At 40.8% G+C, this 12,010-nt stretch overlaps 1 protein-coding gene across 2 annotated transcripts in view; it reads left to right on the top strand.

The window, feature by feature from the left end:
* Nucleotides 1–12,010, top strand: part of helz (helicase with zinc finger) — an 86,184-nt gene that overhangs the window by 41,033 nt on the left and 33,141 nt on the right. For both annotated transcript variants that reach the window (XM_007888732.2, XM_007888731.2), the window contains one exon: nt 1,534–1,762. In XM_007888732.2, coding sequence (XP_007886923.1) covers nt 1,534–1,762 — 229 coding nt within the window. The remainder of the gene's footprint in view (nt 1–1,533; nt 1,763–12,010) is intronic.

Genomic DNA, 12,010 nt, shown 5'->3' with positions numbered 1-12,010 from the left:
TTGTACTGCTTAGCAAACTGTACATTCCCATGATACATTATTAGGTCAAGAACAACTTACATGTGATGCTTCATTGCTAAGGCATTGGAAGAACAATTCATATACAATTTCAAGACAGTGCAGGCATACAGAAAATCTTTAAAACTCAATTGCACCGTCTTGATTTTAGTTGAAAAAAATTCACTGGAGTTAACTCGAGTCACTTGATACACATTATAAATAGAATCATCATACCCCCTATAGAAGAACAAAGCTACTTCTGACCTGAACATTTATAACACTCCAGTGAATTTTCTTCTGTCTACTGAATAATCCATACTTTGCATTGCTGGTAATACAGGTTCTCTGGGGGTCAGATCAGAAGCATCTGCTTTTCAAGAGAGTTTCATGTCGCTCACATTGCCCCTGTTTTCCAGAATGAACATGCCAACTTAGAACATTGGAGATACTGGCACATTTCATCACTGCTGTGGTGTAGCCAGAATAAGATAATATGAAGAAAAGTACTGTAAAATGTGTGTACCTGTACACTGCACATTTCAGCATCTGTCTCCCTGATCTCCTTGGGTCTCTTATTGTTTACAGTCCTGTCAACTTAGATGCCAAAGTTGAGCGTTTTTCTGTTACAATTATTATTAATTAGCTTTGGTTTGAGACTGTCCTACAAAGCATCTCTGCGGTTGTATTCTATTTCCTTGACATGTTGTTACAGTGCTTTGTGAAGGTTGTATAAAATGTGTCTGTGACTGACAGGTTAATACACTTGTCTTTCACCTCTGAAACCTTCGTTTCAAACCAACCCAGACTCAAGGGATGGTAACCTCATATGGTCACTGTAAGTATCCTGTGTGAAACAGGCTGAGGAAGTCTGCACTAACCCATCTTCAGGTGCAAGTCTCCAGCACAATTGTACTGTACTGAGCACCTGTGGTATTTGATGGAATCTGGAGTTAGCATCAGGGAGATGACCGAAATGGTTCAGGGTTGTTTGTCGTCTAGGATGTTGTGAAAGCTCTTGTTCTATACAGTAAGTTTACTGTAAGACATTTTAAATATTTTGTTAATAATATGCTTCAAAAAGTGTCTGAAAAACTTGATGAGCTGCTGCCAGCAGAAGAACCCAAACAAAACTCACGTGAGGTTTTATATTTGCAAGTGACAGTTCTGTCTTCCTTCAGACCTCTTTCTTCAGAATACTTCCATCAGCATTTCCCCCCTTGTGTGTGTGTATATGGTGGGGGGGGGATGCAAAACCTTTGTAGTTTTGCCAATTGAATGATTTGCTTTCCTTGATGTAATGGCTGGTACTGTTTGAATGCAGCAGTGACTCTGTGACACTCCCATGTCTGGGCACAGCTCTGAAGATTTTCAAAATCGCCTCATTCCAGCTCGACTCCAGCGTAAAGGACCCAGTGTCCAGAGTAGCTTTCCTCAGTCGTACACATGCTCTACAATGCTAATGCAGGGTAAGGTTATTCCACTGTTGTAACCCGACGTGAAAGAATTGACAAGAAATTTTCTGTTTGTTTTCAGGCAAACAGTTCAGAGTTTTGTTTCTCAGCACAGTGAGGACAAGACACACGTGTAAACATAAGCAGACGCCAATTAAGAGGAAAGAACAATTAGTGGAGGATTCCACCGAGGACTTGGACTATGGCTTTCTGTCCAACTACAAACTGCTTAACACTGCCATCACCAGAGCGCAATCCCTGGTGGCCGTGGTTGGAGACCCAATAGCTTTATGTTCGGTTGGGAGATGCAGGTGAAGTAAAATTAATTCTCTTGCAAACGATCTAGAAACCGTGGCGATTACACACAGTTCTGATTCAATTCTGAGATCAGAATAAGCACAGCATTTTTTCCCCCCCAAACACAATAAACAAAACAAAGTCTGACCCGCCCCCCCAGTGCATCTTTCTTCCTCTCCCAGTCCCAGCCCTTGCCCTCAGTTTTAATAGAAAAACTTTTACACATATATTATATAAGACTCACAAACTAAACGGGACGATACTCCAGTGCAGGATAAGGCAGCACTGCACTGTCAAAGGTGCTATCCATCAGATCAGTCGACCAAGTGTCTGTCTTCCTGTTCAGATCAATTTTAAAAAATCTTAAGTCCCTGTACAGTGTTCTGACTAACAATCTTTCAGATAAATTGATCATTCACTTAATGTCGATTTGTGGAACTTTACTATGTGCAAAATGACTACAAAAACACTGCACTTGACAGATGGTCCCCTTGATGCACTTTTAGATATAGGTGCTATATCAAATATAAAGATTATTATTATTGAGTTGTTTACCTTCTGCTTCAGATGTTTTTATCCTCCCAGCTGTACAGAGCCATTCTAGCTCGTGGAATATTTGATCATCTTGTCCTTATCTTAGAGAACCTAAAGTCACCCAGTCAGTCTCTTCAAAGCATTTCTTTTCATATTTAAAAAGCCTTTGCTGTTGCAGCTGTCAGCGATGTCAGAAGCTTCTTTTGTAGAAAGCCCAATGGGCCAGTCAGAGTTTAATGAACAATGCCATTATCGTACTCGCTGCTTATCTACATCAAGCTGCTTGTTCAGCCAGGGTTAGACATACCAAACCATCATCTGAGGCCTTTGCACAGTTAGAAAGACAGTCCAACCGTATCGCTCTCATATCACTCACCCAAGTAACTGGCAGAATCTGCTCCTCTGCCTCAGAACAATGTCACAGTGCGCTTGAACCCTGCACTTCAGTCCTCAGCTCTGGCACATTCAGCCCCAGCAGGCAGTTGTCTATTGGGTAACATGAGATCTTAGCAGACTGGCTTTTGTGTAGGTTTTCTTGGTAGATTATTAGGAGATGTAATCCTATCGAAAGAGCCAGTATAACCCTGATAAGTTGTCTTTCGATCTCATTATTTGAGAGATGATTTCGCAGAGCATTGTTTCCCTGAGTTTTGCTCCAAGAAATGGTGAGGCACTGCCTGTAGTAAAGCGATGTGAGTGCACGGATTGCACCGTCCCCCTCGCACCAATTATTGCGGAAAGTCTCATGCGCGTACAGAACTGCTTTGCACACACGCCAAGCTATGTTGTATAAAATCTCTTTTGCTATTGACACGAATGGTGGTAGATGGGAAGAGTGAGAAGCTGACATTGATATCCCACTGGTTGCAATTATACCACAGTGGGAGTGCATGGCTTGCAAACCGAAACCACTTACATGTGGTTTTGCAGACAATCCTAAAAATCGAATCACCGTCACTTCAGCAGTGTTTGACTGCACTTCTAGCCTCTATTCAGTGGCAAAATCCAATCAGGTTGATGCTAGATAGATAATGTAACAGCAGCACCACAATAAGATCGAGCTTGTCACTGTGCATAAATTGATTAGTGTTTCATTGGTGAGAGATTTTGAATGCATCCCCGATGAAGATCACCAGCATATGATTACCTTAATTGGCCCTCTGTGGTTGCTGTCCTACTGGGATGCACAGAAGGCACAACTGAAAGGAACTGTTATCCATTCATGAAGCAAAAGAAATTTTGTTTTTCTTTTGGCTCCGCTCCCCAGAGAAAGTAAAAGCTGTTGTGAAAAAAGGAACCTGCACATCCTGGAGTATAAATGATTTATCTAATGTGTGAGAGGATTAATTATGTTGTTTGTGACTTGTTACATAACCCCATTACATAGTATATTGTCCTCAGGAGCTGTAATGTCAGATCTGTTTATTTTAATGCTTAATTGCTTCCCTATGTTGTATTTCATTCTTCTGGAGAAGGTTGAGAATTCTGGTTTGCTTTTTTTTAAAAAGAGAGCTAGTTTTTCGCATTCGATAATTCTGCCTGAGTCAATGACACAGATACTATTGGGTAAAGAGATGGTTTGGGTGTGTGTGGATTGTAATGCTCTTTGACAGAGCAGGCATGCATTTTGAGTGTACAGAAGCCCTCGAATAAATGCTGTCACTTAAGACAATTCCTAGATGTTCTTTTCCCTTTACCAGCTTATTGGCCTTCAGGTTTTCTGAAGTCCAAGATAGCCAAGAAAAAACTGGCGTATCTATAGCGCCTTATCATATTGAAATATCTCAAGGTGCTTCACGGATCAAGGTTTCTTTTGAGTATGAAAGCAGCTCTTTAGATGTCCAGTGTAGTGACTTTTTTTGTAGGCAAATACGACAATCATTTTGTGCCAGCAAGGTCCCATAAGAAACCAATTTATCTGTTGGATTATTGCCCAGGACAGACAACTTACCTCTTTTTGAACAATCGAATAACTTGCACCGTAAAAAGGTGTAACATTAATCAGCACAGCTGCCGCTAGTCTCTTCAAGGGTGGAAGCGTTAGCGTTGTGCACCCGCGTTGATTTGAAAACGCATGCCTTCCTCTTCCTTCCTCTTCAACTGTCCTTACGGTCACCCCACAACCCCCCACCCACCCCCCGCAGATCGGAGTTAGGCTCTGCCACTGTTAAGCGCTCTGAGACACTACCCTGCGTGGGGAGTTAAAAGATTTGATCCAAATTGAAGAAATACTCTGCTGCAGATTAAGCCTTCATACATATGACGCTGCAACTAATCTCCTGGTCTGGCTCTGCCAATTCACTGTTCACGCAACAGGTAACCATGGGCTTCTAGCCTTCTGGGTTGGAATCCAGGCATTTCCTTTCAATTCCGTGCTGTTTGTTTCATTAGCTGGGTTTTAAAATTCAGCAGCCAGCTTATTAAATATTAAAACAATGGGTTACAATAACCCATGGTAATTCGTGTTGGGCTGGAATGATTTATTTGGTCAGAAAGCTCAACCACTTTGTCTTCCGGGTAGCCTTATATTTAATTGTAATGCTCTGTTTCTAGATATTCAAACCGAATTGAATAAATGTGCAAAGTCTTGGAAACTATATACATTTTACTCCGAACAATAATTGATCAGCGGTTGTGTTTGCTTTCACCCTCTTGATTTGGCCATGTTTTTAAAAGCGTACACGTGGCAGATTTGAAAAAAAACATATTGGAGACTGTGTTTGGTGTTACTGCCGTTCACATGGAAACCATTTTGATTGTGTGCCTTTTTTCAGTATAACAATTGAGGAAGGTTATTTTAAATTATGGAACCCAACTCAAAAACCATATTACAGGTTTAAAAGAGGAGAGAAGATGAAATTCAACTGGAATTTGATTTTGGTTTTGAAAGCGAGTAGGTGGAGGGATGGGGAAGCCTGGGATGTGAGGAGATCTGCAGGTCTTAGAAATCCTGGCAGAGAATGAATTTGAGTAGAAGATGGGCTGTTCACCATACACTGACCAGATTGTGCCTTTTATACATTTACTGTGGTTAAGGTGCTGGTTTGAATCTATGGGATGTGAAGTAGTATTTTGGTCATTATCCATCCTCCTCAAAATTTGCAAATGACAGCCTTTGTTAGCGCCTCATGGTCTCTATTCCACTGTTACAGTTGTCTAGGTACATTATTTTCTTGTCAATAAGAGGACAGCCTGGTAACTCAAGCAGCTGGACACATGATCATGCTTCTCAATCACTTAGGTGTCTCTAAACATGCTGTAGAAGCGAAAAAATGTTAAGGTGGTTTGACATTGAGATCTTCTCAGCTGAGAAATACGTACACATTACATATTCAACAGTGAAAGCAATCGTTGTAGCCTTCCACACATTTTAGGATCTAAGTGTAGCTTGTAGCAACACGGTACTCTCTGGGGAGGGTGATACGTGGAGGACAAAGCGTGTGATGTTTTTTTGAATTCCTCAAATTCAAATTGGGCGAGAGATTGACAGGGTAAGGTGCAAAACTGGTTTTCAGAGGAATTATTGCAAACCCAGAACTTAGACCTTATGCTTTCCCTCAACCCCACCTAGTCCTGGATGTGAGGCTGCTATTGCAGGTAGAACACATTGTCAGCCTCTCCATATTTCCAGACCAATTGGTCAGTCAACCCGCACTGCTTGTGGGACCTAGCTTGTACAACTACCACACTTGCTTACTGATAGCCAATACACTTAATTGCCCGTGAAGTGTTCTTCAGACACTTCAATGTGATGGGTGCTATAAAACTGCAAGTTATTTCTTTAGTAGGCTTGAGCATTTCACTCTCCAGTGGGCATGAGCTGCAGGTTATGTAAGTTCTACAATGGTGTTGTTAATTTGTATGTTATGCGTTATGCATTAATGCCTTCCAGATGTGTCCCAATATGAGGCATCTATTGCTGTGCCGTGTCCATTACCCAGGTGGCTGAAGTTGCTCTGGAGACGTTTTGTTGGCCTGATGTTGATTAAAGCAGCAGCATTCGCACCTGGAGTCGGTTTTTAGCCGACGAAGTGTTCAGGATGTTTTCGCGCACATTTCTGCAGAGGAAATGCAGATTTTTCCTTCTAAGGTGGAAGTGGCCAAATGTGCTCACTGAAAGAAATCGAATTGTCACAGAGGCCAGTCAGCCCAGTGGTCGGTTGGTCGGTCTGTCTGTCTATGTTTTCTGCTGTTGTTTATTGAACCAGTGCCGAGCGGAAGGCGAGCTGGCTCTGGGCTGCTGATCGAGGTAACTATGCAAAAACAATCCCTAGAAGTACAAGTTCTGTATTTGAAAGACTAAGGAAGTTGAGATTACAGGATGCATGATGCATTATTTATTTATAAATTGCTCTATCCTATCAACTAAAGTAAAGAAGATAGAAATAGCACTGTAGCGAACACTAAGAAAGCTGCCTTGGGTGAACGATTAATTCTTAAGATGATGCAATCAAATTAGAACAAGGCAAGCAGATTGACAAAATTCCCTCCGCGCTCTACAGTTTGCGGTAGCCCGAGATCCCCTGTATTTTAGCTGCAATCATTCACACTTCACTGGAAGTGCTTTGTGAAGCGCTGAGGGCACCCGATAAATGTGCACTATTCCCTCGACACCGATAATAAGGTGACTCACCGCAAACCTCACTACCACATTGGTCAATCATGAATCTTAATACACGCATACACACACTGCGGAGAAATTTCCGTGCTTGCCCAACTCGTGGGGTAAGATCAGTTGCAACCAGAATCTTAATGGTGATGCTTGTGGCAATCGAAGATGGAAGGGGGGTTAAATTCAGAACAAATCTGCGGAGGCACTGCTTCGGTGAGCGAGTAGTAAACTTATGGAACAGGCTCTCTAGGGAGACAGACGGTGGAAGCAAAAAGTTGTTTCAAGAACAAATTAGATAGATTTCTGCTAGAAAATAATATTGCGGGATACAGTGTATAGTTTGGGACACGACTTGTCAAGCGACTGCCAGGCTGGTGGAAGACAAAGTAGATGGACCTTGTTTCGCCCGCAAATCTTATGAAGATGATGACTGTCTCGTGATTATCCCTCTTACCTACATGTTTTGGGGTCACGCTTTCATAAGTGAGTGGTCGGCAGCCTGCTGCCTTCTATCCTGTCTCTGGCAGGCCTGTGCTATGTAATTAGAGAGAGTTACCAGCACATCATGAGGCCCAGGGCGTTCTTCAGTATTATTTGCCCGTACCTAGCTGCTAGGAGGTAGCATTACAATCTAAGTATTGTCGGAGTTCACTTGTTCTTTTTGTTGATTTGTTGCTTACGCACATCGGTTTCGCCTCTACGATTTGCTGCCTCTTGTGACACGTTCAAACTGAAGGACATCTTTGCACCATTTTATGGTATTGGGCAGTACTGAAATTTTTTGCCTTGAAGTTTGATTTATTTACTTCTGTCTTTTGCTTAAATTATTATTGTTTTACTTGCCCTGGGGTGTGTGATGTCACACAGACAGCAAAGTACACCAGAGCCCTTTGAACCAGTAAGAAACAGTTTACACAGTTTTGGATAAACTTTTTGTTTGAACCGCAAAATCCTTGAGGATGAAATGGTTGATTCAAAATGTTGACAATAATGTTAATGTATTCAGGACAAACTGCCAGCTCTGTTGTCATAGGATTTAAAAATGAGCTCCGAGATTATTAATCTCTCACTAAATTGCCTGCATGGTTCAGTGAGTTTTTGATGTGTATTAACTTGTTCTGGAATCTGCTATGTGTCTGCAGGATTGCTAGTGGTCCTTGAGTTGTGTTTTAAGACTTTATACCTTGACCAAATTATTGACAGTGATTAAGAGTGTAACAAATGCTTAGTTACATGCTGTCATACCATATTGACGCAGCTTCTAAACGACATTCAGCGTGACAGCCAGTGTTAAAACCTCTGAGTTATCCGTGCAGTCCATTTTAATTGATCTTAATGTTAAATAATTTCACAGTAAATTTGAGTGACCAACAAAATGAAATTTACTGGAACCCAATATCAAAATGTGTCTCAGTTCATTTATGTTTCTGTCCTTTCATTTCCTTTTGAATGAAGAGCGAAGCTACAATTTCGTGTGAAGTAAACCCCAGGAGTTAGAAAGAAAAATTGCTGGGTCTAAATAAATTTGGTGGGTCAATAGACATTTGAACGAGAAAGATGAGATCATATTTCTAGTCATTCGCAAGATAAGCAAGTCTGATCCTGTTGATATCAGGCTGTGCCATCTTCTCTGCACCCCTGGTCTGCTTCCTGCCTAAGGCTGCACTGCATCTCCTTGTTGGTTAGCTCAGATGTATTATGATGTGTATCCTCATCATAATAATAATAATTTGGTCACTCAATTCACGACTGTTTGTGGGACACTGTGCATTTGGCTGCCGCGTTTTGCCCACAAAATGTACAGTCGATTCACTTTACAGTATATCCTGTGAAGGGCTTTGAAACGTCTCAATGACGTGATAAGGCTCTATATCAAATGCAAGTATGGTTATAACTATTATTTATTGTCCCAAACCACACTTGGGGGAATGAATAGCTGCTTGAGTGAGGAGCCGACGAGGCTGGGGTGGGTATTGTGGCCACTTTGAGCCACTGCCACCTATTCCATGGGTATGTGGAATAAAAGGGAAGAAAGCTGAAAAAGTATTCTGTTTTAGTTTCGCCAAAATTATCGTTTTGCATCAAGTTTGATTTAGCCCTGATGGAAAAATGACAAAAATAAGCAAGTCACTTGAAATTTATATTGAGGGGGAGAAAGAAAGAAAAACCTTCCTTTCCCTCCATACGGATTGCATAAGATGGAGGTAAAAGGAAAGGGAAGAGGGGCCTGTAGTCATCTCTGGGATAGGCAACAGTCTTTTGGGACTTGGCAGAGCCTGTGAGAGGTGACAGTGAGGCTCCCCCAGGCAGAGGAGAGTTTCACTCCCTTTTGCTGCCTGCATGGGGGCACAGTTGTGGCTATTGGAATGACACCACACTCTGACCCAACTAAAATCAGTTACAGTCGGCAGAACTGTCCCTCTAGGGGATGTTCAACCAAAGAGATAATATTCATGTCAGAAACAAGTATCCTTCACTCCCAAAGGTCTAGATATTTTGACGTAATGCTTCTCTTTATGGTTTATAAATGGTTGGGTACTCCTGGTTTCCCTGACCTCCAGACACAATGAAACAGATAGGTGACTGTGCTGTCATGGGCTTGTTTGTATAGCACCTCTCTATAAGTTGAATCCAAAACCTTTTGATGGCACTTGGAGGCATTTCATCGGTGTTTGACACAGCCTTCCTTTGACTCAGGTTCAGCACATCCACTCAATGATGCCTCGCAGTTCTGTAACCCAGGAGAGTATTGAAGATACTCTCAATGGACAGCTAAGCGCCTTCAAAAATTGCCATCATGAAAGCATTGCTTCCATAGATTAATGGCATTTTTAAATCTTAGTGTTGCAAAAATACCACAGTAAAAAGTACACAATTAATGCCAAGCGAGAGGTTGTCATGATCTTTTTTCTTGTGCCCACTCTTAATTAGTGTGCAAAGTCAGCTTGCTTTAACTGTGTCTGGTATAGACCGGATGGGAAACTTGCAGATTACAATTTAAATGGGGACGCTCATTACTTGATAATGCCATTTGAAATGCTGGTACTCTGTGTCTGCATCCTTTATTACCCCACTGCGAGTCTGCTGAAGACCTTAGATCAGCAAGGTTGTTGTTCAGGGAATGAAGCAAATCATTCATGCATGCAGCGAAGCTTGGTTGACTGAGTTAACTTTGCCAAATGTTTCTCCTGAGTTGGAAAGAAAGGAAAGTACCGCTGAATGTTTGGGATGTTCTGAATTTACTTGTTCCCATCTGCCAGTTCATCTTTTCTCTCTAAATAAAGGGTGGTTTATAAGGCAAGTGGGGGCGGGTGTTATAAGGCAGGGGTGGATAGGGTACGTAGGAGCCTCAGTATTTGCAGTGCATTAAAAACATGACTTTTTCAGCATATGATTGATGTCAAAGAGCAGGCTTTGTAATGTCTCTCAATAGAAGTGAGAAACATTAATTTTCAATGAGAGGGGAGTATCTGCTAAGTGGCATTACTTTTGCTTAAATAGCAATATTCTGAGAGAGATTTTTCAATAAAGCCAGTACAATGTGAAGAATTAGGAAGGAGAAAAGGCGACTTAACTTCAGCCTGTCCTATTCAGTTTTCCCTCCTGGGTTAACATTTGAATATGAACATACCCACCATATGCTTCACTTTTAATGCACGAATTGAGTGTAATTAATCAGCCATCAGATATTTGAAGAGGTTTGGTTACTTATCTGATCTGTTTTAAAAAAAACGCTCTCCTGATTCAGTGACAAATAACTTGATGTAACCCCCTCAATGAGCATAGCAACTGACTATTATTACAAAGTCTTATTAAACCTGATAAGTGATTTCTTTGATATTCAAATGTGTTCACATTTATAGATAATCTTGAGAAAGACCTTTTCAGACTTCCTTTGAAAGGCTGTCAATAAGCAGTTCCATGTGGCCACAGTAGTTATCACCAACTGACAGACTCGACAGTGAAGCTCATTATGTTACCTTATACCTTATCATACAATCTTATCACAAGAAAAAGAAAGGGACTTTCTATAGTTTTGTATCCTAATAGACTTTAATGTCTTTGTTTTCTGCCCCACAAAACCTCTTCAGACCCAACCTTCATGTTGATATTTATATGAATAGATATGAATTATAATTCCTACTTTTTTTCCGGTTTCTTAAATTTCTCTATTTTCTTTCACGTTACGTCTTTACCCCTTTATTTCTTTTGATTGATTTTTTGAATATATATATATATATTATCATCTTCTTAATCTTCATTTCTGTGTCTGTAAAGCCATTAACGTGGCAAATTGAATGCAAATCTGCAAGCGCTATTTTGCATTTGCAATCCCAATGCCTTGTGTCAGCAACCTTCTATTGAATTAGGGAAATGTGCAAGTGATTTTAATATAGCTTGGAGCTCAGCTGTTTAAAAATGTGCGTGACTAATATCTTGTATTTCTGTGTGAATTAAAGACAGGATTAGTAAACAAAATAATCAGCATTGGTACAGTAACGTGGAACCTGTTTAAAAAAAAACATGATAGAAAATGAAGAGGGCAGTTGCTTTAGGAGATGGAGTTTAGTAAGGTAATAGCAGTGTGTTTAAGTAGGTTTTTAAGCGATGATTCTAGAGCTAGAGCTGTTTTGCAGTAATGCAGACCAACCTGTCTAACACATCAGTGAGACTTGGAGTTATAGACCTGTCTTTAACTCCACGATTTGCGTTGAGGTTTTTGCAGAGCAAGTTAGCATTATTATATAAACTGGCTCCTGTACATCATCAGATTCGAGTGTAATACCAATTGATTCTGATGCGACAGTCTTCACACTGATTGATGGCTTTTGACTCGTCTTGTCTCTCCATCATCTGGTAACACACCTGAATATCACTTACCCTACATCCAAACTCCCATTCATGAAAGAGCTTAAATTCCATCTGGTTTAATAAATTGTCACATATCTTTCTCAACCCTGATAAACCGCAAGCTACCAAAGCCAATTTATTCTTTGCCAAGATGCTCAATAAAGAACTTAGCATCTATAATGCAGAGAAGTTTTGAAATGGTTCTCAGTAATTACTATTGCTTGTCGCACCTTTTTTGATGGGTAACGCATTAGCCATTTTACAT

The sequence above is a fragment of the Callorhinchus milii genome, unplaced genomic scaffold (assembly GCF_018977255.1).
Source record: "Callorhinchus milii isolate IMCB2004 unplaced genomic scaffold, IMCB_Cmil_1.0 Scaffold20, whole genome shotgun sequence".
In the NCBI taxonomy this organism is placed as follows: domain Eukaryota; kingdom Metazoa; phylum Chordata; class Chondrichthyes; order Chimaeriformes; family Callorhinchidae; genus Callorhinchus; species Callorhinchus milii.
Note: the sequence above shows the minus strand (reverse complement) of the source record. Positions and strands in the feature narration are given on the sequence as shown.